The sequence below is a fragment of the Branchiostoma lanceolatum genome, chromosome 17 (assembly GCF_035083965.1).
Source record: "Branchiostoma lanceolatum isolate klBraLanc5 chromosome 17, klBraLanc5.hap2, whole genome shotgun sequence".
Classification (NCBI taxonomy): domain Eukaryota; kingdom Metazoa; phylum Chordata; class Leptocardii; order Amphioxiformes; family Branchiostomatidae; genus Branchiostoma; species Branchiostoma lanceolatum.
In genome coordinates this window covers 14460702-14488164 of record NC_089738.1, presented here as the reverse complement: position 1 = coordinate 14488164, position 27463 = coordinate 14460702, and the positions used below count along the sequence as shown (strand labels likewise).

Here is a 27463-nt window from a genome sequence, read left to right as displayed (position 1 = left end):
AATACAGTCATGAAAAAATGAGTGTCAGTAGATAGGGATTTTTTCCTTTAAATGTACACTACAATTTATCACCAAGATGATTTAGGAAGAGTAGCATTTGCTGAACCTTCTGCAATGTGAAAAGTTTGTTTACAGCAAAAGTTTTGGATATTGTTTTCATGTACACATCTCACCGCATTCTCGAGCATGAAATCATTTCTGTACCATGTGTATCATTGTACAGACTAAGTTTTGTGTTGTTATACTCGCCATAAAATCCTGGGCTATTCTATTTCTAAAGTTAAGGGGGTAGGAGGGCAAAAATGTTACCTGCCTCCTCCTTTATTCTAATTAACATCTATTCATTTGTTGTTCAAAACTCAGCTATGATTTATTCTCCTTAAGTCTTCTTGACTGGCACGCCTGAACTTTTCAAATAGAGTAGCCCCATTTTTTAAGGAATGTGAAATTGCAGCCTTGTATGTTATGTATGTAGCTTTTGTATTCCATTGTAAAAGCCCATGTAATCGGTGTGTTACTCAAGCATACAAACCAACAGTACAAACCTGTGTTGTGTGACTTTATTACTCCATGTACATGTATCATTTTCGAGGTCCATTTGCCTTGACTGTGTGTGTGTGTGTGCGCGTGTGTGTGAGTTTCCACTGTTATTTCCATATGCTAGGCACATCTCGCCACAGAGTTACAGGAAATGGTCTCAGCACAGACTGACAGGAAAGGAAGGTTAAAAAGGTCCTAGAATAAGGGAAGTTGCTTGAGTGACAGAATATGAAGTTCAAAGCTGGCAGATTTAGTAACTTATCAACCTGGTGTGACAACTGACAGACGTTCCAAGTCACGGGGTCAATGAGAGAGCCTACTAATTGACGGGGAGGTATTGCTTTTGATCCGTGTCTTTGTCAGTTTTCCATATGATAGTCATGTTCACAGAGGAGTGACAAGAAGTGATGAATAGACATGTAACGTAATAATCCATGACCTACAATTAAACAAGACATACGACAAATTGTGATCGAAACGCTAGGTTATCTATTTCTTTTGCATTCCATTTTAATGAACAGGTATATCATTCATGCTGCTGCCTCCAAGGACTTTAAACCTTAAGACTTAACAGTATAAGTTTAGTATTCATATCTACAATGCCACACATTGACATGGTTGGTCGTATTGGAAACCGAGTACGAATCTGGAAAACGGCTTTGACTTTCCTAACTACACTCTGAGTAACGTTCATGGTGGGTTGTCCAAACAGTTGTAGAACAGATTTGAAAATGAAGTGCAAACCAATACCCTAAATGGGAGAGTCAATGTTTCCGGCCCCGGCCTCTGCTGATGTTGACTTTGGAAGTACCCTTCCCCTCCAAAGACATGCGAGAAGTTGGGCGAGATTTTTCGGGAGTTTTCTTATGTGTGGATTTCTCCACGGCCAAACTCTCCGGTGATGCCATAGAGACTTTCTTTTTGTGATGTCTCTCCTCTTCTATAAGTTCTAATGCTCTCTGACGCTCCCTCTCTTTCTCCCTGCGTTCATTCTCTCTCTTGACCTCCTCTAGCCTCTGCATTTCGAGCTGTTGCAGATGATCTGTCATCTTCTTGTGGAGTTCTGGGACCGCTTCGGCGCCGCCCTCGATCAGGGGGACCACGTCACGGTACGAGCCGTCCGGGGCGCGCTCTATGTTCACAAGGATGTAGACATTCCTGTGGTCGTGCAACACACACGTACAGGTTCAATACAATTGCGATGTGAAATCAGAATGATAAAATTAGCTACCGTAGACCTTCTTTCCGACACGGAGTAGCGAACACTTGAATTTTCCTCAGGTCAGTTTTTATTTTTCGACTGGGAATTCAACTTGAGCAATTTCGCGAAGGAACATGCAAGTAGGAAAGACTTGATTCAGAACCGATGGAGGTAAAAGTTGTCGCGTATATCTATACATGTACAAATATATATACGTATTAAAAAAGATTAACTGAAGTATAATCGATTCCACGAATAGTTTTGAAATGTTTACAATACAGATGATTCGTGACTGTGTCAGGTTCTTTGCGTGACAACGTTGATACTCCAGGGTTACAAAAATAAAATGATATGAATAATTTAATGATAAAATCAAAAGATCACCTGTCGTTGAAGAGCTTTGCGGCGTTGGTGCGGGGTGGATACCTGGACAGTCCCCGGGTTTCCCCGTTCTGATCTACTAGGTCCAGCCCAGTCTCTTCCGGATACCCACACTTCTCCTTCATGTGCCGCACCAGGTTCACTACCATACAGTCGGGGTTGAACAGCGAACACTGTCCATCGCCGTATTTAGCGAGAATGAACATATCCGCGGGGAAAATATCACGGACGTACCTTTTTCAAGAACGATCTTGTTGAACGTTTCACCGCGGCAAGGTCATATGCACAAGATGTCTGACAGTCTGCCGATGTTCGAATCAGTAATGATGTCATAAAGTAGTTCGTTCGAACACGCGTTCCTTGGTGACAGCCCACGGTTGTGAGATAAACAAGGTACTCTTCAGGTATTCAAGAGCCCAGTCGTGATACAAACGAGGTATTTAACGAGCACAGAAGCCTTGGAAGCGCTAAATGGTATGCAACCGATCGATATACACATATCGTGCTGTCCGACGCTCAGTCGTATCTAAGGATAGGATGTTCTTTAGGAGCGAAGCACCCTGGCGACCCGATGTTGCAACCACGCAAATGACATCACTTGTGTCACACGCAAAGACCACGTCTAGCGGAAAATGGACGTGAAGCAATGATCATCAACAACAACTCAACTGATGAAGGAACTCTGGTTTAAATACTTTGTTGTGAAATCTGAAGAATTTCACGTTCATGTGACTGTCTTTGACAGCTGTGTTTGACGGACTTTGTTGTTGTTGTTGTTGTCCTTGTTTAACGTCTATTACTTCGTTAGACATGGTCTCCAGGTGCTGTGCTGGTCGCTAGGTTTCAGTTCTTGTTGATTTCTCGCTAGGTTTTAAGCACTTGGTGACTTGAGGTAGCGTGTTGCTGGATGTGTTTCAGTTGAGCACGTCGAATCTGCGAGTGCTCTCGATGTACTGGGAGAATGTTCTGTAACGTTACATCTGTGTGTTGATTACGTCAGTGAGGTCTTCTCTCATTCCAGCTAGAGTGACGATGTCCGTGTGTCTGTTCTCCGCTGGCGTGCCGTAGGTCTCGTATGTGCTTTCGATCTCCTGCAGCATTTGGTGTCTTTCCCTTTCATAGCGGGCGCAGTGGTACAGGAAGTGGTTGGTAGTCTCCGGGGCGTCGCAGTTAGGGCAGTTTGGAGACGTCTCAGGGTTCTTCCAGTTTTGGTAGGCATTGAGTTTTGTGTGGCCACTGACTATTCGGTTGATGTTGATTTGTGTGCGTCTCTTTCCAAGTGCTTTTCCTTTCTTCTTCATGTTCATGGCTATCTTCTGCATGTATTCGCTTTTTGTGTTCAGCTTTGTTCTTCGGTCCCATCTCATGAGTGCTTGAGTTTCAATGTGTTTCGTGGCCTGTTGTCTTGTCCATGATGCGTTCATCTGGGTGTTAGCAGCTTCAGCTGCTGCTAACTTTGCCTCTTTGTCTGCAATCTCGTTGCCGGGTATGCCCATGTGACCGGGACACCATGTGAACTGTATTGTGTGTCCTTGTAGATGGAGGGAGCGTAGCTTGTTTCTGATGCTATGTACAAGGTTGTTGTATGCAGTGACTTGCTGTATACCTGTGACTGATTCTATTGCAGCCTTGCAGTCACATAGGATGAGGACATGATTAGCGGTAGATGGTCGTCTGGAGAGTGTTTCTATGGCTAGGTGAAGACCTTCCAGCTCCCCTTCGTAGTTGTTGGATCTGCTTGCCACTGGTTTACGCACTGCAAAGGGTTCAGTGCTTCCCCATTGTTCGTAAATGACAGCAGCACTGCCGGTGGGGCCTGGATTTCCCAGGGCAGAGCCGTCTGTGAAGACGACTGTTGTCGGTAGTCTGTTGTCTGAGATGTTTTGCAGCATGTGTATGATGTCATCTCTTGCTTTGTCCTTTCCACCTGTGGTGTGAGTTGTAGGTGTGAAGGAGCCCCTTCGAATTTGTGATGGGCAGATTTTCAGTCAAAAATATGATCGACGCTCGGGCGATTTTGAACTTCGGCTAGCTCCGCCCGATCTACAAATTCGGCCGGCGTTCGCTTGATTTGTGAGGTCAGCTTTAGGACGGTACGTTTAGCCGTGGTCAACTGTTTATTGTACTTGTCTATGAGAGCTGGGGGAATTTCCCGGCGGTACAATGAACCTGTAAATACAGCACATAGCATCTGTCTTCCCTATAATGACCAGTCTTTTGTTTGTTGAGTTCATTTGAGCTAAACTGGCTCGAGATCACTTTCGCTTTCTTTCTCCAGCATCTTAACAAAAACTCTCCTATCCCCATTGCCGACCATACCCTGTCCTTGGTGCTGAACTAAACCATCCATTCTACAACCACGTCTAAGTGTCTAAGTTAACAACTATTTGTGAATTGTTAAAGCCTTGGAATAAAGTAGGGTGTTAGTGAACTTTTCACAGGTCCAACTTATTCAACTAAACATTTTCAACCAATCAGACACTTCAAAATTATTCTTCAAAGATATGCTATCAGTCAACACTAGAAAAAGATCAAGAGGGATGGTACCTTTCATCTATACCTTTTACTTCATTTAAAATCTACCTTATCCATGACTTATGGAAACGGATTTATACAGATCAAACCAATGCATGTATATAAATCCTTAATAACACTTGTATGCATGATTTACTGCAAACCCACTTACTTTCACTGTGATTTTATTTCAGGGTAGGTAGGAAAAGGACATTTTCGTGATGTTTCAAATTTACTGAAACTATTCTGTAGTGCTGTAGTATTACATGCACATTAGAGACCCATATTTGCCTTATAGAGGTCCCCTTGAAAATAAAATCACTGCAAAAGTGTAAAGTTTAACAGCATTTCAATCTTTTAAAGATCTATCACTACTGACTTGTAGTAATGGTAAAGATATTACAGTTAAAAGTGTTTAAATGACACTGTACCCATATCATGTTGATCTTGTACACTTGTACGTGTTTTGGAGTTGAGTAACTCAAGTGTGGGCATTAGTAGCCTGGTAACCGTATGAGGGAAGTGTTTACCAGCAAAGTCCCGCTAAGACTTGGCTCCTTTTTCTGAAAGCTGACCTTTCTGATTATAGGAGTCAGCAAGGGCTTTTCTCTAACTGAACACCAACTTTATCTGCTGTCTATTAAAGTACATATGTATTATAAAAGCTGTGAATGACAACACAATTACAAAAATTGGTCTCGTTGGTCCCGAAAGAAATTTTGCAGAAGTATTCTATTATTGTATTTGTTATTGTACCAAATATGTACCAATGTAGTGTGCAAAATAAACTGAAAACAATAAAAGTAAAAGATTTCTTCCGGAGTAAGCTGCGGCACATATAAGGTGTATGAAATAACTTCAGTCAATCCTGCCCAAGAAACCCACTCAGCTAGGGGAACAATAAAATCTGGTCTGTGTGGACAGGTGGTCACTATAGACAGGATTCTTAATGCTTGTGTGAATGGGAAAAATTATCTAAGGGACCACCAAAAAGTGGTCACATTGGCCAGGTGGTCCTTATCGAGAGGTGGTCACTAGTACGGGTTTGACTGTACACAGAAAATGTCCATGGTTTGACCATGTTCAGAGAAATGTCCATGGTTTGACCATGCTCCTTGTGATGACATGTCCATTTATAGCACAGTAGATAGAGGTGGGAAGGCGTTCTGTTTGCTGACCACCAGTTTCTGGTGCTGGTGGGAGATGTATCCTTTAATGTGGCCCTGTAGGAAGGAGGGAAAAAATACAATTTATGTTTGGACAGGCCAAACAAATGGAATCCCTTGGTTCTCAAAATCTATCTGTAGTAACTTTCTAAAACAGGAATAAAAGTATTGTTGGCCATGATACCACATTTTTTCACTTCTGAAGTTCAATTCTTGTTACATTAACATTCAGGGTGTCTAATTTGAAAATTTAGCCATCTTGCTTGTTTCTTCTACCCTTCTTGTTTTTCCTCCCTCTCCCATTAAATTTGGAGTTTGAAGAGGATGTCATCAATAAGATTTACTTGCTGTGGCCTAACAGTAAAAAAAGTCAGTTGTACTGACCATGTAAATGAGGTTAGCCACAATACAAGAGGCCTCATCTAGGTCCACATCCGTCACCTGAAATCAGAAACAAATATCTGAATAAGCAAAATTCAATTGTCACCCATAATATCGAATGATTACAAGAAAAAAATCACTTTAAAACTGCTTCCCTGCTACCTAACTCTGTAACCAGTAGGGAATTGGGTGCCAAACGGCTACTTCAGCGTGCCAAAAGTTAAGAGCAAGCCCTCCACCAAAGCTACATAAGCATTTAAGATTCAACTTTAAAAAATAAAAAAAGGGAAAAAAAGTTACCAGATTTGGTCATAAATGCATTCTGGAAATCATAGAATGTTTGTGGTGGTTTCATTTTCACAGTGACCTATCCACTGCTAATTCATGACACCATAACACACCACTTATTGACGTCATGTCATAACACAATCCTTGCATTTTGTAGAGGGGGTATCTATTTGATGATCCTTTTTCTTAACCTTGTTTAGAATATCTTTCTTGTCTTAAAATTCCCAAAAATGTCCTTAGAATACATGAAGAATACATGAAAAAGGGGAAAAAATTCAATTCAAGTAAAATTCAAACGGAAGGACTAAAAACAATATTTTTCACACCCCCACCGTCAAAGTAAAACCGGCCCAGATTGAGCGACAGTTCGCAGAACGTGTTCGAACCACCGCCATAAGAGTACTACAGAATTGTTTCAACTGTGAACTTAAAACACAGCAAAAACCTCCTTCCCCTTTCTGCCACAAAACTAAGTGACTTAGTCCTAGTGAAATAAACTCACCCCCATTGTCCTCAGAGCCACCACAAATGCATCTAGTGGAAGCTGGTGAGTGTTTAACAGAAGGTACCTACAGTGGGGAAATAAAACATTCAAATTTACCTTTTTGTATCTTACAGCATTAATTTTTCTAACCCTCAACCTCAAGCCTGCCAGCCATAGCCAAACCTTCTTCAGACCATGGTTGGGAGTAAGTTGTGAGCAAGGTCATCTGTGGTAGGGAGTTGGTCGGCAAGGTTGCATACTAGTCTTTAAAAAGCCGTTTGCACCAGCCAATTCAGCAGTCTGAAAAGTCATATTATGCTTAGATGTGATCAGAGGAGCGAACCAGAGCTTGACAAGGATGGATTCCAGAATACTCCCAACTGAACTCTGACCTCGGTCGGAAAGTGGTCAGGGGAAGGTGCTGAAGGTGTGACACAATGGGGCTTCTCTGAAGTTCACACAAAGTTGTTGGATTTTTGTGTGGCAAGAACCTTTCTATTACTTCTACCAGGCCCGACTACCATATAACAGTACCATAAAGCTTTGAGGCAATTATTTCAGCATACAAGACACCCAACCATACAGCAATAGCATAGAACACAACAAAGCTGTATTTAAAGTCTCACTTACACTTTCTTGAACAAGTTCCTGTAAGTGATGATCTTGAGTTTCTCCAGAATAAGGAAGATTCCACAGCGGATGAAGAACGCCTCGTGCCTGGCCATGGCATCGTTCAGTTGAAGTAGGTTACCAGTACTGGAGCCACAGCAAGAGGAGACACATGTTAACACGTACCAACTACTGAGTATCTAATATCAGCTCAGAAAAGAACAAGAAATAGTCATGCCTTCAAGTACCAGAGTTATTAACCCTGAATTGAGGTGTTTCTGTACTATAGAATTGTTTCACCCACGAAGTTAAATTTCAAACACTGCGAAAAGCTACTTTCCTCTTCCCCACAGATTTAAGTCCCTGTAAGAATAAATGAATTTACAGCACATAGTGAAATGAGCTCCAGTACCTGACAGCTTTGGCCACATCTGCAAACTGCATGAGGTCATGCTTCTGTAGGAGAGACACTGACGGCATGTGGCCCTGGGAGGGAAACACAAAAATTGCCATATTTCTTTGGGAACTCAAGAATAACCCACATACCAAAATGCATACAAATCCATCAAAAGGATCTTGAGTTATAAGTGTGTGAACACACAAACACAACCAAAAACAGTACCTCTGTCAGAGGCGACTCTCCTTCCCAGAGGTAACAATGACACAAAATCAAACTCTCTCCAGACTTACCAGCAACATTTTGACAGGCAGCAGGTAGATGAGGATGAAACGTTTGTTCTTGCGACACTTCTTGTGGCAGTGGTCAAACGCATAAGTCAAGTATTCCTCAGCTGGTACAAAGGAAAAAGACTTTCTTTTACCAAAAATTATGATTGTAACAGTTACATATCAAAAAGTTATCCTATGGCATACATGGTCTTGAAACTACAAAATATCAGAGGTTGGAAACAGTGATAAATCTGAAATGTTAATCTTTTTCAATAAACTTTATGTATTCAGTTAACGTTGATGCATATTTTCCCTAATACCAGTGAATGCTGGACCTTACCTTGCTTGAACTCCCCATCAAACATAGATTTTCTTCCAACATAATATCTACAAAAAAAGACAGCATGAACAAGCATGATATACAAAAGCCTCTGGACATGGAAATAGAATCCTTTATCCATGTTTAATATCATTCTGAAGATGTATGCAAGTTACTTGGATGCCCCCTTACAAACTACAAACAAAACACACTTTAACATTCAGCATGCTGTGCTAGCCACTTGGCACCATATTTGTCTTAGTTATGGGGTTATGTAGCAGGGTTAATCTGTAAACAAAAATGAATTAAAACAAAATCATTACAACAGATTTACATATCAAATAAGATACTTTACCTGTATGTGACAAGTTGTGCCTTTGTGAAGTCATCCCTGAGGTTAGAACTGTCTATAGCTCTGATCAGGGGTTTACACAAGTGATGCTTGTTGATCTAAGAAGAATGCACAGAGAGAAAATGGTGAGAGCAACGATAAAATCCTTGTCAAAGTGGTCACTCTGCATTAATGTCTCCTTGATCTTGCTGATTACTGAGAATCATAAAAACAGATAATAAAGTATAATTGGTTAGCAAGGGCAAAACTACTAAAATGTCATAGTCTTACAAAAGTAAAAAGTCTACCTTGAAGTAGATTTTGAAGAGTTGGTTGACAATGTTGAGCATCCCCCACTTTTTGGACACATCAAGATCTGATCGGCTGTAAAGAGAATCAGTCAAACGTTTAAAGTGCAAAAGGTATCTCTGGTAAAACAACATTCTCTCAATTCAAGTTGCCCACAAACAATGAAAAGTCAGTAACAATACTAGTAGTACAGTGTCCTACACATTCTTCTGTTGTCATCCTCAATTGAGGTGAAGCATGATGCGTTTGAAGCGCAATGTGGCTTTGCTAAAGCTTGCATTTTCAGCCCAACACTGTGTCATCCCTACACTTCTTGATAGGTGCACCTAGATCCAAAAATGAATTTTGCATTTGTTATAAACCTAATAGAGCACAACAGCACGGTCATACCTGTCACTTGCACACACCCTGAAACACCCCATGAGAACGTCAGCTGCCTTCTCTAGAGTCTCCCCAGGTTTTCCCTTCCCTTTTCTCACCAGCTGCACGTCTGCACTCAGGGCAAACAGTCGCAGGTCCAGGGCTACAGTATACATCACCGGCAGGGCCCTGGGGAAGGGAAGGTTGGTGGTGTAAGACGTTATACATGTTCTAGGTAAAGTTATGTTCAACAGTTGTAAACTGGTTGTATCTACTGTACTTCTACAGTCTCAGTATCTACAGTGTGTCTACAGTATACATAACTGGCAGGGCCCTGGGAAGAAAAGGTGGGTAGTACTTTCCCTCCAACAACAGGAGGGGGAATCTACATGTAACTGGTGGACCACTGGCCACCCCTAATGCAGCAAGAAGGACGGATCACGGGCCAGTATGCCAGGGTCGTTGCTGAAAACATACAAGCAGCGGGGCTGGCATGAGAGAATGTGTGATTCATCAAGAGTATGATACAAATTTTCCTGTGAACTGACCAGTTGTCGTCCCTGTGGCTCTGGATGGCTTTGATGAGAGACTGCACCACCACAGTCTGGCAGCCGTACGCTTCCACAAAGTCATGGTTACCAACTGCCCAAATACATCTAAGTACAAAAACAACAGCAATCAATATAGAAACAGCATGATTTTCTTGTACAAAACAGTACACAATTCAAGTCAAAGTTGATTGTGCAACAATTGTAACAGGTACAACGTAAGACAAAGAGTTGTATAGACTACTTGCTACTATAATCTAGTACAGCCTACACATAGATACCATATTGATAGAAGACACAATGAGGTGTTGTATTTCTACTATACACATGTTTCTATGTCTAGGTTGTTTCTACAACTACCTGAGCTGCAGAATACAGTGGATCATCATCATATCTACTGTACAAACTTCAAAGTGCAAGATATTTCCAATGATACACATGATAGCCATATGACATTGAAGAATAACAAATGATACTGATGATTGGTTGACTGAAGAAACGGTACCTGATGTGAGCTGCCAGTAGTTCGTCCCATGGCTGCTCGAAGAACTGCTCACACTGTCGCTCCGGGTGTTCTATCTGTTTGTGTTGGAGTGTTCAGATGTCATCAATGTGAAGATGTTTTATCAACTTCTACTTTTTAAAGACAGGCAATAAACTCAAAAGATGACCTGGGAAGACACAATAGCCTCAGGTCCTAGGGCACTGTGTACTAGTAAATCACAGGAAAAGATATAGAGAACAGTTTCCTTACATGGGGTGTAGTGTACTGTCAATGCTTGAAGCTAAATTCAGGAAAGCAGTGTCTGCATATTTCACTAAATTTGGGGCGCTGGCTTCACTGTACACTAAATTCAGGGACCCATTTACATTACTAGTGCTACTGCGCCATATGTGTAGAATGTACTGATTACGGTCTATGTTAAATTTGAGGGGTGCAGCTACAAACTATGTGGAATTAAAACGTCTGACTTCGCTTTATGTAAAACAGAATGCAGACCCCCTTAAAACTGTATTACAACTGAAGCAAATGTATGAGGTATGAACTGATAGTCTGATACACATCTCACCTGAAGTTTTGCGTTGGCTATATGAGGATGTCTGAAGGACAACAGGTCTGCCAGTACGGAGCCATCACAGTTGTTGATGGACCTGTCAACCTAATGGTAACACACACATCTTCAGACTGTTGACTTTCTTTTCATGAGGAGTAAAGGAAGCCATAAAATGATAATTATCAACATCAGGGAATTTGAACCATCGAGACGGGGTCCAGACTCGTGCTATGCAGTCAAGCATTTGGGTACGTCCCGATATTTTTCTCTGGTGTTGAAAATTACTGATTTAGACACAAATCTTCGATGACAACAAGGAGGTTTTATGTTGTTGTTGTTGTTGTTGTCCTTGTTTAACGTCTATTATTTCGTTAGACATGGTCTCCAGGTGCTGTGCTGGTCGCTAGGTTTCAGTTCTTGTTGATTTCTCGCTAGGTTTTTAGCACTTGGTGACTTGAGGTAGCGTGTTGCTGGGTGTGTTTCAGTTGAGCACGTCGAATCTGCGAGTGCTCTCGATGTACTGGGAGAATGTTCTGTACATCTGTGTGTTGATTACGTCTGTGAGGTCTTCTCTCATTCCAGCTAGAGTGACGATGTCCGTGTGTCTGTTCTCCGCTGGCGTGCCGTAGGTCTCGTATGTGCTTTCGATCTCCTGCAGCATTTGGTGTCTTTCCCTTTCATAGCGGGCGCAGTGGTACAGGAAGTGGTTGGTAGTCTCCGGGGCGTCGCAGTTAGGGCAGTTTGGAGACGTCTCAGGGTTCTTCCAGTTTTGGTAGGCATTGAGTTTAGTGTGGCCACTGACTAGTCGGTTGATGTTGATTTGTGTGCGTCTCTTTCCAAGTGCTTTTCCTTTCTTCTTCATGTTCATGGCTATCTTCTGCATGTGTTCGCTTTTTGTGTTCAGCTTTGTTCTTCGGTCCCATCTCATGTGTGCTTGAGTTTCAATGTGTTTCGTGGCCTGTTGTCTTGTCCATGATGCGTTCATCTGGATGTTAGCAGCTTCAGCTGCTGCTAACTTTGCCTCTTTGTCTGCAATCTCGTTGCCGGGTATGCCCATGTGACCGGGACACCATGTGAACTGTATTGTGTGTCCTTGTAGATGGAGGGAGCGTAGCTTGTTTCTGATGCTATGTACAAGGCTGTTGTATGCAGTGACTTGCTGTGTACCTGTGACTGATTCTATTGCAGCCTTGCAGTCACATAGGATGAGGACATGATTAGCGGTAGATGGTCGTCTGGAGAGTGTTTCTATGGCTAGGTGAAGACCTTCCAGCTCCCCTTCGTAGTTGTTGGATCTGCTTGCCACTGGTTTACGCACTGCAAAGGGTTCAGTGCTTCCCCATTGTTCGTAAATGACAGCAGCACTGCCGGTGGGGCCGGGATTTCCCAGGGCAGAGCCGTCTGTGAAGACGACTTTATCACAATGATCGCCCCCCTCCCCCATCACTACCCCAACATTTTCGACTGAATAACTCTGTATGCTGCTCACTGTTGGCAAACAGACGTCAATAAATCATACACATAAAGTTAAGAGATAAGTCTTTGTGATATTTTATCACTGTTAGACCTAGGCGTGTGGATTAAACCGGATAATTACGATACCTGCTGAAGATACGAATTCAAACTCATGTGCGCCATGTTTTCCTATTTTGGGACTCTGTATGTAACATTTCTGTCAAATTGGTGACACATACACATAAAAATGACATTATTTGTAAAAGTTAACATCCCATGTTTCATCTTGTTTATTCTATTAGGACGAATTGATGTAGTAGCTGTCTAATAATGGTCACATTTAACCGTATTATTGAAGATAATGCATATGCAAGCGTTCTAAAACTCCTTGTGACCCTCACAATGGTCTCGCGAGATCTCCTCCAGCGCGAGAGTTGGGCGAGAGTTTGATTTTCTTTCACGAAAAAAATGGCGCCACCGAGGAAAAAGTCGTCCCAAACTGTGGATTATTCACAGAAACCCGCCTTGTCTGAGGTGATATGTCCGATATGTATGGAGATCCTGGTGGAGCCGGTCACCATGCCGTGTTCACACGAGCTGTGCATGCCGTGCTTCCAGGAGAACGTCCAGAACGGCGAGGCAAACTTCGTCTGTCCGATGTGTCGGCTGCGGATCTCGAGTTGGGCCCGAAGGAACGCGCGGGAACACACGCTTGTCAACAGGGAGAGATGGGCACAGATTCAGCGGTTTTACCCGGAAAAGTGCGAGAGAAGACTCCGGGGCGAGGAGAATGATACCCAGGACGATCTGAGCGACGAAGGTGAGACAAGATGTGTGTTTTTAAGTCTCAGATTTCCTGATATTTTGCACCTCAAAATTGTCAAGAAACAGGCCTGTACACGCCTCCTTCTTTGGCAGAATCAACACGGTAAAGTGTGTGACATCATTTTATTGTGTGAGTTCAAGGACAATGACATTAAGGTGAGTTTAATGATTTGTGCTAAGTATAAGATATGAATATGCATCAGATCTGCATTCGGATTTGCATATGCTATAGGTAGGTATTCTTATTTTGGCTTCAAAACTGCAAGTATTCTGAATTTTAAATCTCCAATCAGGTAAATGACATTTGATAGTTAATTTTCAACAGGTTTGCGTCATTTTTAACCTTCATAGCATAATGGTTAACAGCGTAAAAGCAAGTCATGCGAAGCCCCCATATTTTCATGTAGTCCAAGTTGTTCTCACAAATTATTGAAGAAAACAAAGTCATATAAAATTTCATACTTTGTATATCACATTGTACTACAACTTGTAGTGTAATAAAACTAACAAGGTATATTCAACTTATGATGTAGAAAAATGACCAAAACAGTGACTTTGTAGACATTACTTTTCCTTCCCCTACTTTTTCAAGTTTCTTTCCAGTTAGGCAATATATGTTCACAGTACATGTACTAAGTATTCACTGCATTTCTTTAATTTTGAAAATTATACTTTTTGTGGAGTACAAAGTGATGTAGACATGTTTGAAAAGTCTGAAAGCCTGAGTTGCTTCTAAACTTACACCCAAACTTTTAGTGTTTGAAATGAGCCAGTTGTCATGGTGATATCTATTGTGTCTGTCAACAGTGTGCCCATTGTCAATGCTAATGTTTCACCTGGGCTATTGTACCATCTTTAGAAATGGGGAAGGTGTGAAATTCTTTTTATTGTATGAAAAAGAAAGCATTATTCAATTTATTGTTTACACCAACTACTAGTGTCTGATCACATACAATATGCTAAATTATAACTTTTGTATTTTAACAAAATGTCACAAAGTAAATTAAAACATTTTACCTTTTCATCCAGGACATCAAAGTTTTTCTCTTAGTTTTTTTTTTAATGAAAAGGAAGACCAAAGCCTCCTGGATCACTGAAATAAAATCTCTCTATGTTCTTTCTTTTGTGCTGAGAGGTATCATCATAACATAGACCTTTTGCTAGATGCTTTTGATGATGAGAACAAGACAAAAACAAGCAAAATGATCATGAAAATGTTTCATTGACTTTCTATAGCTCTTTTATTCAAAAACACCAAGGAGGTTTATCTGATTAAAACCCCTTTGGTTCTACAAGTACATACAAAGCTTATGCCCAAGGGAGGTTTGAACAATGATAATAAGGGAATGTGTTGCTGGTGTAATGACTGTGGTCACATGTTAAATTGGAGGATTCTTCAATCTTGGCAGATTTTCTTCCTTGGGGGCTGACAGCTGTCCTCATCCACCCTGGCCTCTTGGACACTCATACTCGATAGACTGGTGTACGTCCCTACAAGTGAAACACAAGCACAGTCATGTAGTATCTTGCAACATAAATTTGTATTTTATCAATTTGTTCCGGTGCATCCACAGCAAAAGTAAATGAGTTTACAGTAAATGAAAGTGTCATTTTAGGCATTTACCGTTCTGAATCTGAGGAGTGGGGTCCATAGATGCGACTATCACTTGCTCTTGCCTCTCCCACGCTGAAGCGACCGTCTCCAAACAAGACACGGCCTGTACAAAGTCGTGATGAGGAAGGCGTGCAGCTGCCAGGGCTAACCTCTGTGCTAAGTGGACAGCCTTGCTGTACTTCTCTTGTTGTGATGCATCCAGGCATGCTGGTGGATCTCTCATCTGGTCCACTAGTGTATCCGCAAGCTGAGGTCTAGCCATGCCGCAGTGGTCCAGGTAGTATTGGCGAGTCCACCGTTGGAAGCAAAGTGTTGCGTCAAACTCGTCGAAGCCTTTCCCTCGGCGTGCAGCAAAGATGTGGCGGCAGGGTAGCTTCAGGACTCTGAAGAAGCCACACGGACACGTTTCTGCCTTTACCTGAAGCATTCCTGCAGGCTTGACATTCCTGATGACTGTGATGGACAGAGCCAGTTGGAGCTGTTGCTTCACAAGTCCAAGTGCATGTGGGGTCAGGACCCGGCCGAATCGTTCTTCCGACGACGCAGCTTCACTGGAACGAGGTATCAACTTCACCTTTTGAACCATGTCAACCACCTTTTGTCCCTTCTCCACTGCGAGAGAATCGATACACTTCATGACATCAATGAAGAAAGTGGGGATGGAAAAACTCTTCCTGATGATATTTCTGACTTTCTGGATTGTCATTTCCAAGTGTTTAGGGGCAGTGGTGACAAAGTGCTTGTGCTCACTTCGGAGACCCGTCACCCATTCCTCCTTCTTCCCATGCCAGTTGTCGTTGAAGTACACCAGTACCTGAGGAATGTCTAAAAACTGAAGAATGTTGTAGTATTCGTCATACTCCTCTTTGCTCTGCGCAGACACCATCTTCTCCATTGTTTGTAGGCATGCAGTTTTCTGGTCGGGCGATATTCCAAGCTTTTCTGTGGACACCTCGCGCCGAAACGCTCTCAAGGTGTGCAGTTCAGACATTGACATGGTCACGTTTGGAAAGTGCACAGCGAGAAGGTCTCGATGAGGCATACCCGCGTCAGCAACGATGCACTCGGTCCTCGTGTGGTTTGGGTTGCTTGCTTTGAAGGAAGAAATGAAGTGCACCGTGGTAGCAGAGTCCTCAAGCAGGGCCATAAACAGTCCTGCTATGTGGAGCTCACCGTTGCTATCAATGATCATGAGTAGATAGAGAGGTATGTTGGTTTCGTTCTGCTTCATAGTGGCATCGATGAGGAGAACATCTGGAAAAGCCTGGAACAAGTTTTTCATGTGGGCTGTCTGGAAGAAGATGCTGCTGAGGGTTTTGTTTTGTTCGGTGGTTGATGTCTTGACATGTACAGTTGCTCCTGAAAGAAAGAGATAGCTGTCAATTTGTTGATTTGTACTGAGCTGTTCATATTCAAGGCTAAATTTTAGATTTTATGTCAGTTTAGGATAAACTACTGTAAATCTTGAAATGTTTCTGGGGTTTTATTTTTGAAGCGACCTCTCCACTGTGAATACCGTACGGTATGTAATTCTAATATATTGTAATTTATAGAATCCTTTCAACTGCAAAACCTCCTTTCTTTTGGATTCAAACTCCCAACCTCTTGGTCCAGAGGCAGGGGCGATATCCACTGGACTACTTCTGCTAATAAATGAAATGGTTTAAAATAATTTCAACACACCAGGGATTTTTCTCATTGTCTCCACCACCCTTCCTATGTCCACCGGTGGTGTAGGTTTGCTCGCCTGTACATGTGCTGCAGGTGCATTGCTATCTGTTTTGTTCAAGTTGCTGATAAGTACCGGGGGAGGTTCCTTCCTCCGCTGTGGAAGGCTCAGGAAGGATACCTGTAGTCCAGGACAAAAAGTCATAACAATATGTAATAAGGAAAACAACAAAAAGGTACCAAGCTTTCAAGTTCAATAACACCATTTTGAATTGTTTTGAGATATATACATTGTAGAAGCAGAAGAATATGAATTAACTGAACAAAGAAGTACAATGTTTATTACATATTCTTACATCAACTGTTCAAATCCTTAATCTGTCAACAGAGTTTGAAGTACAATTGGAGTTTGGAATTCTGTTTTAAATGTCATCACTTCAGTCAGATCGAAATTGTTATTTTCCTTGCCAGCTATCAATGCAAAAAAAGGCTAGGGACAGCACTTTTTTTCCAAGGGTCGGTCAGGTAACCGGAAACACATTTTTCCAGGCCTTAGAAAGGAACATCAACTGTTGACTTGATTTTACGTGCCTTGCTTATGCTGTGGTTGTGTTGCTCTTGAAAAGACTTGACAATCAAAGACTGGCCATCAGGGGTCATTCTCATTTTAAGACTCACTGGACAGTCCATCAAGAAGGTCCTGAATATGACAGGAATAAAAAAAACAGTCATCAATACTGATTCATTAATCAAAACAGTTTCTCAAGCTCATGTAACAACAGGCTTTGATTAGCTAACAAGTAAAAGGAACACATTTTCCAATGTGTTACTACTGTACTGCAAAATTGTTTCAACCACCACCTTAGATTGGACGCAGCGAAAGCCACCTTTTTCCCTTTTGCCACAAAGTTAAATCCGCATGAAAAGGAAGGAATTTACAGTAACTACTTACTTCTGATTTGGTCTGACGCCACTGGAGTGGGATTTATACTTGCGCCCTCCGTGGACACAGGCAAAATTGATCTCCTTGTACTTGAGCCACGGGTTGACGTTCTTGTTCGCAGCGCGTCGGGCGGCGTTACAGAAGGTCCGAGAATCCCTGATGTACAGCTGTACAAAGTTTCTCGTCTGGTAGGCGTGGATCGCGAACTGTACTTCAGCATAGGAGTCGAAGGTAGCGCCAACTTTAAGCTTGGTGGCCGCAGCTGGTCAGAGCAAGACACAAGAAATCAAAGATATCATACCTCTGTGAAATATATGGAGCTTTTGTGAAGTTCTTAATGCCATAGCCATAGCCATCAAAGATAGATGTTAGTGATCCTCCCCTTTCTTCTTCCCTAATAATCAATCCCAGCTATCTCCTTCCCAGCAGACTTGAGATTATGAAACATATGCAGTCAAAACTGCCCAAGAACACAGATAAAATCTGGTCTATGTCAGTATGTGGACAGGTGGTCACTATAGACAGGATTCTTAATTGGCCAGGTGTTTTTTTATGCATAGTTGGTCGCTTATACAGGTTTGACTGAGCTGTATGGTTTGTTAGTTCAAAACACAGAACTTTACCCACTGTAAATTGCAGCATTTCAGGTTGAATAATAACACTGGAGCCCAGCAAATCTGACACATCATTGAGATGCTTAAATGCACAGGATGATGGTTTAATGCCCTTGGTTCCACATGTATGATCAACAAAGAATATGGCCAATAGTATGTAGTATTCCAGGGATTGCAGAAGAAAGTAGGTCAAGATGTTTTACCTTCAGCCATGTCTTCATTGTCTTGTATCACTTCATCCATCTCTATGTCTGTGAAGGAACCAGAATAGAATCAAAGGGAAAATTTACACAAACATGACATACATGTGTCATTAATACACATTGTGCAATATTATAACAGTAGGCATTGATTCTTGAATCATTACCTACTAGTACATAAACTGCATGCATGTAAACTCAACAACCACCTTTTAGTTACAGGCCTGTAAACATAGTCAAAGCATTAGTCTGGAAAACCCCTTTCCTTGCCCCAAACCACATAATGATATCTTTGTAAAGAACCTAAAGACAATACACATGATTTATCCATATAATGCCAAAAACAAAATGAATTGTAACCTTAATCTCTGAGCTTTGTTCGGCTGCAGTCTCTGTAAAAATGGTGGTCGTGCATAATAACATAGGTTTACAGACTATTCCCCCACAGTGCCTCTCTGGTCATCACCATATTTGGAACAGAGCCGTAAATATAGGGGAGGCCTTGCTTTCACTTCCATATTTGGGCAGGACCCTTAAGACCGAGGCAGGCTCCTGTTTTTACACACAAAATTTTCCACTGCCTGTAGAAATTACCAGAAAAGTCACTAACACTAGTCATGTGTTTTTAGACCTACATAATTTCTTTGTGCTTTCAAATATTGTAGTAGGCATCTGTTCGTAATTTTTCGCAGACTTAACAATTTTCTGTTATATTAGAAATACTTCTCAGGATTTAATGAAATGTGAAATTTACTGTTTGTATTCTGTTTTCCAGACTTGCCAGTCACCAACTTCCCCGTAGTGTCCGAGCCAGGAGAACTCAGAAGAGAGTATGAAGAACAAATGAAAAAGGTAACAAAAGTTTTATGGTTTTTTTGTTTTGCCAGAATTCTAAAGATTATCTTAATTTGTAAAAATGATATTAGGATTTTTCATGATAGACAAATTGAAGGGATAAGTGTGTTTTTATTTGACAAGTATGGATTTGTGCTTGTTGTAGTTCACCTAAAAATGTAATGCTGGAATTTTCTTACACTGCCTCAACATTCTTTGTTGTCAATCCGTTGCCTTGACCTTTTTAAAGCTGTCAGTAAAAGCCTTACTTCACACCAAGTCACAAACACTTAGAAATGTTTTCCTTGCAAGATTAGGACTGCTTCCAAAGGTGGACCTGTAAATCCATTTATTTTCGTGGGGACTTTATTTTGTGGTAGAAGGGGGAAAGAGTTTTACGCTGTGTTTTAACTTCACAGTTAAAACAATCCTGTAGCCCGGTAGTATCATATTGGAAATGTGTATTCACAATATCATGAAAATGCGGTGGAGAGTTCATTGTGAAAACCAAGAAACCATCGCAGACATTTTCAGATTCACAGTAACTGTAGCTGACTGACAGCTGTTGATTTGGCACTGTGCCATCATGTTCTATCCAATCACATCTGTGTACCAGACAAGACCAGTGCATGACCTTTGCCTTGGCTTTCTTCCCATTGGCTATCAATCCCAGCCATTCCTTCTCCAGTTACACTTGAGAACGCTTTTAAGTACTTGTTTTTCTTGGGTATGTGTCTAACATAGCTGCTTGCTTCTGAGGAAAATTTGTAAAAAGTTCTATAGCAAAAAATGGCAATTACAATCATTTACATTCTTAAAGGCACACCTCAAGAATTTGGGGCGAGTTTGACATGTTTTTGCAAAGAAGAAGTAAACACTGCCAGGGACTTATTGGCGAATGTCCAAATTTTGCCAAAGTTGTTAGCAGGTCTCCTTGTATTAGTTCAAGGATGGGCGGGCCAGTTTGTGGGGATATATCTGCCTTGAGAGGGCAGAAAGCCTGGCTCCACATTGGCTGAGACCAGATCCCAGGTTGGTTCGCGTACCTCTGCCTCAAGGGACAGAGGTGCGCGAACTACCTTTGGCCATGTATGTCGATTTCAAACAGCAAAATACCCGCTCCTGATTGGCTAAGGACAGATGGCTGTGCTCTAAGCATTGTTGGCCCTGTGACAAGGCATTGCCTTTGAACAGTGACAGGTACAAATGCACATGTCATTTGTCCCCCCTGGCACTTTGGTGAGGCTTACTTTACACACTGAGTAAACATTACAAAGTGTGGTTACATGTACCAAGTTGAATATGTAGATTGTGTTGTGAAAGAGATTTCAATACGTTGGAATGTGTTTGTAAAGAATTCTCAAAATCATGTTGTGAATTTCTTCCGAGGCAGCCTTTTTCTAGTTTAGAAAAAAAGGATTGTATCCCTCAACTTAACTTTGATGGAATTTTTTGATGAAATGATCTCACGCAGGGACAAGTTAGGCCTACAAAAAAATGTTGTGTTTCTAGTTACCTAACCGACCCTAGCAAAAACTACCCGACTTAGCCTTTTATGGGGGTGGATCGCTGGCAAATACATTTTAGCTCTGACATCTGAGTCATGAAAACATTGTGATTATTTTACTGTATCATTTAATGATAATAATACAAGATTTCAACAGACATGCCTTTAAACTTAAGCTTGACTTTGTTGAAAAATGTTCAAATCTTTATGGTGGTCCAGTAGAAATTTATGACTTTACGGTAACCTGGCTTGGAGCAAGGGGCATGTAACAACTATGTGTACTCTCACATGTAGTGACTGTATGTAAATAATCATTAAATCAATTGTATTTTCAAAAATGTAGTCATCAGTCAGTCTTGATTTAATTTTCCCTTTAGTCATGATCAGTATTTGGCCCCTTTAGTCTTGGTCTGACACAGGAAATATGAAGAACACACCCCCTTATTAGCATATTCATAAGAAGGTGGAACCACTCTTGAGGTCACTACTTACGCAGGCCCATTCAAGCATCAGCCCTGAGCTTCCAAGTAGAGGAGGATATTTGTGACTTGTAAAATGCCTCACACTCTCCAAATCTTTTCGTCCCTGAGAATTTCCTGATATTGACAGCCCCTAGATGTTAGTTTGTGTGGGATTGTAGAACCAGTGGCTGGGAAGGAAGTGAATTTGTGAGTATTAATGCCTGGTTATAATCTGATGTTGTTTGTCTCCATGGGCTAATTATATCCTGAGGCTGCCATAGCGTATCCTCCTTTTAAAGCAAACATGATCGTTTGCTGAGCCTTTTTAAGTTGTATGGGTCAGATAGATTGCTCTTGGTGTTGGGAATTGTATTACATGACCTGGATGTGGTGTTTGTGGGTGAGTGGGGCCTTAGCGTACCCTGGGTAGGGAAGGGAGAGTTGTGTAAACATGTGGCGACACTACTGTTTGCCCCAGGCCATGAGGATCATGCATGTTGAGACCTGTCACAATTTTGTGGTGAGGGACCTACTTTGGTCGTGTGTAATATTCATACCACAAAGTACTGTAAAGGGGCATATTTTCATGGTACATTTGTTTTTATAGTGACCTCTTTACTGTGAAAATATTTGTTCAGTTTTCTGCCCGCCTTCCACCTTCTTTAAACTGTGAACTGAAAACCATGTCGAACACTCCATTTTCTCCCTACCGCAAAATTGAATTCCAGTAAACATTTCTTTCAAATGCACCTATTGGGAAACTGATCAGCTGGATTGGTTAAGTAGATGTGCTTGGTGAAACATAAACATCTATTGAAAATGGATACTTGCGTTGAGTTTAAAAGGTAGGTAATCCCATAGCCTTTTTGAGGCCTTTTTGAGGCATTGACAATATGTTTCCCAAATGATAGAGATTTACAATAAGATTTCACCAATACTGCAATAGCTTGGTGGACCATGGGCCTTAAATTTGTTTACTTTCTGGAGGGAAAAGGAGGTTGTTGCGATGTTTCAAAATTTAAGTTTGCAGTTGAAATAACATTCTACACAGTAGTAATACCTTTGAAACCTAGTTCAGTAACTAAGTGCCCATGAATTTGTGTTTGGTGCTCACCGCCATGAAAACCATGAAAATAAAACCAACGTGAATGTTTCAAGATTTGCAGTACATTTACCCAAGTTTTTTCCACATCTTGACAGTTTGAAGAACAGCGTAAGAAGGAGGAAGAAGCAGCGCTGAAGGCCAGCATGGATTACATCCAGCGTATTCAGGAGGAGGAGGAGCAGCAGCGGCGGGAGAGGGAGGAGAAACTCAGGAAGGACGAGGAGGTGGCCAGACAACTCATGGAACTGGGGGTGAGTTCTGGAGCCAGTGAAACTGAGTACTGTAATTCTTGTCTCTTTCACTGTAACTTTATCTTCACTGTTTTCAAGGTCACCTCTGTGCTGTGAATTTATCATCACCGTGAAAAATTACTTACACATCCGTTCTGTAAATCACTTGACGCCAGGGTGAAGTTAGTTCAGTGAAAATGTGCATTTTCCTTACACAGTGAAATTTTGCTACCGTGAAGATAAAGTAGATTACAGTAACACTATGGTCACATTTCCAAACCAGGGCCCTGCCGGGCAGTTTGCGGGAATGAAAAGTATGATATAAAAGACAACAAAACACTCAAAACTTAAAAAATTAATCATGAGCATAATTTGTGTAATTTCTTGACATATACTTTTATTTTTCGTTCTCGCAAACAGCCCGACTGCGCCCCAGGGCTCCTTAGTATACTTAGCAATTTTATTGAATGTTGTAAATTCATTTACTTTCACATTGGTCTTATTGCATTGTAGGAGGGAATGGAGGTATTTGCTTGTCATAAATTCACAGTTAAAACAATTCTGTAGTACATTTATAGTGGTAAAACATTTGAAATGCATATTTGCAGGGGGTGAGTCCTGGAGCCAGTTACACAAAGAAACAGGGGTGCCTAAATGTACTTGGCACTTTTACTGAAGACTGCGTAGATTTGTTTACTTTTACGGGGGTTTTATTTCATGGTAGGAGAAAACAGCAGGTTTTTCCCATTGAAACAATTCTGTAGCACAGTAGGAATACATTGGAAACACATATTCGCTGTGTTGTGAATTCAGTGTAGAGAGGTCACCATGAAAATAAAACCACTGAAAGTTTTAAGATTTACAGTACAATCCAATTTCATTTGCATACTTAGCATTTACCCATAGAATTGCTGAGTGATACTCGTAAAATTGCCAAGCATACCTACAAAATTGCTTGATGTAACAATAAAATTTGTTAGGTATTACTAAATTGCATGTTATTCTCTGAAACTACAAGTATGCTTTGGCACTCTAAAATATCTTATTTCTACATAGACCTGTCTTATTCTAAATATGTATAAAAATTTGGTATGAATATAGTTAAAAGAAAGTATGGTCTTCGAGTAGCTTTGCAGCCTAATCATGACTGAAAAAAAACACGTTTTACAAAGAACAAATTATTGATACTAATCTGTTGATTGTTTTATATATATATGTATATAGTATTTTCAAGTTTTGCACAGGTAACAATTGACTTTTTCCTGTCCCTCAGTCTCCTGCAGTTCAGGGAAAAGACAAGAACGACAGCGACGTCACAATCGTCACGCCGACCAACAGTCGACTGTCTTCCAAGCAGAGCAACGGCAGCGGCAGCATCATGAGCTTCCTTTCGCCGCGGACAAACAGCAAAAAGGAGCCAGAACCAGAGAAGTACATCACCCCCCCTCCCTCCTTCTGTAGGAAAGCCTTACACGCCAACGACCTCTGCCTGCCAGGTAGCAGCAAGAAGAGCTCCCCGTACCAGGAAACCGACACGAACACCAAGGACAGGTCCAGCATTAGTAGCTTGGAGAATGGAGAGGGGAGTCCGAACACCAGCGGCCACAACTCCAGTCATCACAGCGACAAGGAGAATAGAAGCGAGCCGTCCTCGCGGCCGGGGAGCTTCACTGTCGCACCCCGAGTGAATAGGAGCAGCTCTGGTTCCCTAAAAGAGCTGTTACCGAGTTTGGAGAATGTCTCGCGGTCTGCCAGTGCAGAGAGTAGAGACAGTATCACGGAGGAGCTCAACCACTTCAAGCCCATCCACTCCTCCCCTCGCACACCGCCAAAAAAGGACGCCGATGGACGGCCGCTTTCCCCAGTGATCGTGAGGAGCACGCCGAGAAATCTCAACGGAGCGGACTTCGGCAACGACACTTCGTACGAACTCGAAGGAAGTTCGAAAGTGCTACAGAGGTGGTTGAGGGTGATGGACGAACGTAACACAGCCCAGGAAACTCGAACAAAGTCCCAAGCGACCTGCACCGGTGCGGAGTCTAGCCCCAAGCGAAAGACTAAGAACAGGTCCCGACATGTGAAACGTGAGCCAGCAAGTGCCTTTAAGGAGAGTGTTGCAGACACTAAGGAAAAGATGACGGCTACTCAGTTTGAGGTACCCGACACCTTGGACTCAGACAGTGACAGTACGGACATAGAAAGAGAGTCTCCAAGGAAAAGAGTCCGAGTTGTAGAAGTCAACTCAACCCAGGGAGAAAATAATGTTCAAAGTAATGGTAGAGTGAAGGAGGAAGGACCATTGCAGTCGAAGAATGTACCAACTAAAGGAAAGGTAAAGCAAAATCAGTCGAAACCTCAGAGGAAACCAAGCGGAAGTAAAACAATTGACTCATACTTTGAACCCAGCCCTACCCAGTCCGTTCCAGAAGGGCTGCTGAAAACGAAGGTTACGAACGGAAATGGGCCAACAGAACTTGCTATGCAGGACGACTCTGACAAGGACAGTGAAGTTTCTTCCTCAAGAGGTACTCCAAGGAAAAGGAAAGCTTCAAGCAGGCAGAGAAGTAAGAAGAAAGGGGCTTCGACCATACAGCAAAGGGCAGAAGACAACAGCACAGATCCCTCAGCAAAACCTTCAGGAAAACGTACGTGTAAAACTAAGCACACCGAGCCTGACGATACAACGTTGACGAACACAGCTGACAATATCAGTAACCAGAATGGTGACAATGGGCACAGGCTCTCCCCTGAAGATGAAGACCACTTGTTGGCTCTGAGACTGCAGAAACAGTTCGATCTTGAAGCCAAACGTGAAGTTGAGCCCAACCGGAAGAAAGGGACTATCGACGAGTACATGTTGAGAGGTTCGAGAAAGAGAACTCAAAGTGCAGCAAACTAAGGTTAATGATTCAACGGTTACGACTTGATGAGATTATATTGTAATGTCTACATTCTAAGCATATTTGTTCTAATCAGTTGATATGCAAAATGTTCAATTGTTTTTAATCATATATATTTGTTCATGTATGTACTAATTATTGAGCCTCTTATGGTCTGTCGTAACTACTTTTATTCCTAGTGGTAATCATAGAAACAAGTTGGTTAGTTTTGAAGAGAACATAGTCAATTTCTTGTAGACTTCTTTGCGTGTAACAAGTTTCTTAACCCTATGAGCTGTTGTCTCAAGTAATATATACTTCTTCAAGTGTTCCATGATATGTTAATATTTTATGAGATCATACAAAATGTACTATGTTATCCAGTGATGAAATGTTTGTGGATTGATTATTGGAAGTTGGTGAAGATAACATTGTTTTGTGTTGATGTTTTCCATCAACAGTAAGATCTTACTTTTATTACTGCCATATTCATGACCATTTATCTGTAGAATGAATTCTTTCAGCAGATATACATGTACATGTTTTATAAATCTGCACTGATTCTACAGGAAGACCTGAATGTACAGTAGGCATTGTTTGTCAAGAATTCAGATGTTGTAGTTAGACACCCTGGTCGTGCAGTTACCTGTTATTTGTGGTATCTGCACAGTTTTTATGTTTTTAGTCACCGTAGAGCTGGTTATCTTTGCACGTGTACTAGTAGATGTATTGCACACTGGTTTGTGTACAGAAAGTAAAGAGTTCAGTTGGAGAATTCATAACTGCTGGTTTATGCAAATATGGAAAAAGACAAGGGCTACAGACAGACAAGAAAGGTTAAATTTCAGCAAAAGTAAACAAAAATGTACACAACAAAGTTGGCACAGCAAATGCAGAATGGCAAAAAAATGTGATTTTGAAGAAGAAAAGTTAGCTCCTTTTCTACGTACTGTAAACCCTCCTTCACCAGAATAAGTGGTTGTTCAGTATTCAGTTCAACTTCCTGTTGCAAAGTTTGTATGCTAACTAGGCCAGAGGTTAATGTTTTTCAACAAGATTGGCCTCAAGTGGGAAAAAGTTGAACTTCATGTTTTTATTGTGAAGTTTTTACTGGTAATTTATGTTAGAAACAGCCAGTTATGATATGAACATTTGTTAGCAGTCGATCTGTGAACAAGAATCTCAGTGTTTTATATCTTATTCAGAAATGTTTTGAATATGACGGGTTTGTAGTGAAAAGATGAAATTTGTTGAAGTTAGGGCTGGGAACTGATTTTCAAGAAGTTTGTTCTTTGATGGTATTCAGTGCTAGAAATTTCGTAGCATTCATTTGGTGCTCTTTGCTGTTATACATGCTTTCTGTTATGTACTATAGCACACTAGAAGTTATGATTTTATGAAATATATTGCAGCTGATATGTCAGATTGACAGAAAATTATCCATGTTCAGGAATGAAAAATTAGTTTTGCATCATGTAACCAAGCTTCTGTGTGATATATTTTAATGGGGCTATGAAACCACCATTTTTAGTTTTTGATTTGGAGCATGGTTTTGCATGTATGATATATGATTCTAAGTTGAGATTTCTCATTGCTATGCTGGTTTTGCAGCAAATGTACATGTTGTATATTGCAGTTTAAAGTGCAATTGTTTTAACAAGCCTACCCCTGGTGCATGTTATGTACTAACAAAAGGAATGCCCTTTTTCATGATTTGTTCATGTAACAATTTTAGTTTTTATATGACAGTGTGGACTGGGAATACTTTGGCTAAGACTGTTTCCTTGACTTTGTGACATTGAAGCTGTTGGTTGGAGCTTTGCAATGGTTGAGGGCTTTGATTGCATATTACAGTTCTGATCCAATTAAAAAATGCTTCCAACAACCCATGTGGTAGTGTTGCTTGTTCAATCCTTTTATAAGGGGTATGAAGATAAAATAGGTTAAGCTCTAAACATAATGCGAGCTTTAG

The 27463-nt window shown here is 41.3% G+C and overlaps 5 protein-coding genes across 5 annotated transcripts; 1 reads left to right on the top strand and 4 right to left on the bottom strand.

Moving 5' to 3' along the window:
• Nucleotides 1-1060: 1060 nt before the first annotated feature.
• LOC136422639 (uncharacterized protein CXorf65-like) lies at nt 1061-2758 on the bottom strand. Its single transcript, XM_066410468.1, has 2 exons — nt 2126-2758; nt 1061-1698 (listed from the first exon to the last, which is right to left on the bottom strand). Exons 1-2 carry the CDS (start codon nt 2326-2328, stop codon nt 1305-1307), a joined length of 597 nt encoding a protein of 198 aa, XP_066266565.1. The 5' UTR covers nt 2329-2758; the 3' UTR covers nt 1061-1304.
• Nucleotides 2759-3096: 338 nt separating this feature from the next.
• LOC136422449 (uncharacterized) lies at nt 3097-4014 on the bottom strand. The gene has a single exon (XM_066410222.1). The coding sequence runs from the start codon at nt 4012-4014 to the stop codon at nt 3097-3099; it is 918 nt and encodes a 305-aa protein (XP_066266319.1).
• A 1286-nt stretch (nt 4015-5300) lies between these two features.
• LOC136422633 (PCI domain-containing protein 2-like) lies at nt 5301-12858 on the bottom strand. Its single transcript, XM_066410462.1, has 14 exons — nt 12758-12858; nt 11171-11260; nt 10606-10679; nt 10101-10208; nt 9583-9741; nt 9192-9267; nt 8908-9002; nt 8574-8620; nt 8255-8355; nt 7977-8050; nt 7586-7711; nt 6974-7040; nt 6187-6243; nt 5301-5859 (listed from the first exon to the last, which is right to left on the bottom strand). Exons 1-14 carry the CDS (start codon nt 12791-12793, stop codon nt 5770-5772), a joined length of 1200 nt encoding a protein of 399 aa, XP_066266559.1. The 5' UTR covers nt 12794-12858; the 3' UTR covers nt 5301-5769.
• A 189-nt stretch (nt 12859-13047) lies between these two features.
• Nucleotides 13048-27380, top strand: LOC136422626 (E3 ubiquitin-protein ligase rnf168-like). The gene is made up of 4 exons (XM_066410452.1): nt 13048-13430; nt 19251-19327; nt 22478-22633; nt 23886-27380. Exons 1-4 carry the CDS (start codon nt 13079-13081, stop codon nt 25509-25511), a joined length of 2211 nt encoding a protein of 736 aa, XP_066266549.1. The 5' UTR covers nt 13048-13078; the 3' UTR covers nt 25512-27380.
• Nucleotides 14661-18948, bottom strand: LOC136422627 (zinc finger SWIM domain-containing protein 3-like). The gene is made up of 7 exons (XM_066410453.1): nt 18836-18948; nt 18479-18526; nt 17671-17923; nt 17310-17418; nt 16734-16899; nt 15060-16409; nt 14661-14926 (listed from the first exon to the last, which is right to left on the bottom strand). Exons 2-7 carry the CDS (start codon nt 18516-18518, stop codon nt 14832-14834), a joined length of 2013 nt encoding a protein of 670 aa, XP_066266550.1. The 5' UTR covers nt 18519-18526; nt 18836-18948; the 3' UTR covers nt 14661-14831.
• Nucleotides 27381-27463: the final 83 nt, after the last annotated feature.

Coding starts and splice junctions, on each gene's coding strand:
- LOC136422626 (XM_066410452.1), top strand. CDS start 13,079: ATGGCGCCACCGAGGAAAAAGTCGTCCCAAACTGTGGATTATTCACAG. Junction 13,431..19,250: donor GGACGATCTGAGCGACGAAG/GTGAGACAAGAT, acceptor TCTGTTTTCCAG/ACTTGCCAGTCACCAACTTC. Junction 22,634..23,885: donor GACAACTCATGGAACTGGGG/GTGAGTTCTGGA, acceptor CCTGTCCCTCAG/TCTCCTGCAGTTCAGGGAAA.
- LOC136422633 (XM_066410462.1), bottom strand. CDS start 12,793: ATGGCGCACATGAGTTTGAATTCGTATCTTCAGCAG. Junction 10,680..11,170: donor TAGCCAACGCAAAACTTCAG/GTGAGATGTGTA, acceptor CAACACAAACAG/ATAGAACACCCGGAGCGACA. Junction 7,041..7,585: donor AGGAACTTGTTCAAGAAAGT/GTAAGTGAGACT, acceptor TCCCCACTGTAG/GTACCTTCTGTTAAACACTC.
- LOC136422639 (XM_066410468.1), bottom strand. CDS start 2,328: ATGTTCATTCTCGCTAAATACGGCGATGGACAGTGTTCGCTGTTCAAC. Junction 1,699..2,125: donor GCAAAGCTCTTCAACGACAG/GTGATCTTTTGA, acceptor GCACGACCACAG/GAATGTCTACATCCTTGTGA.
- LOC136422627 (XM_066410453.1), bottom strand. CDS start 18,518: ATGGATGAAGTGATACAAGACAATGAAGACATGGCTGAAG. Junction 17,419..17,670: donor GGCGTCAGACCAAATCAGAA/GTAAGTAGTTAC, acceptor TGTCATATTCAG/GACCTTCTTGATGGACTGTC. Junction 16,410..16,733: donor GACAATGAGAAAAATCCCTG/GTGTGTTGAAAT, acceptor TCTTTCTTTCAG/GAGCAACTGTACATGTCAAG.
- LOC136422449 (XM_066410222.1), bottom strand. CDS start 4,014: ATGCTGCAAAACATCTCAGACAACAGACTACCGACAACAGTCGTCTTC.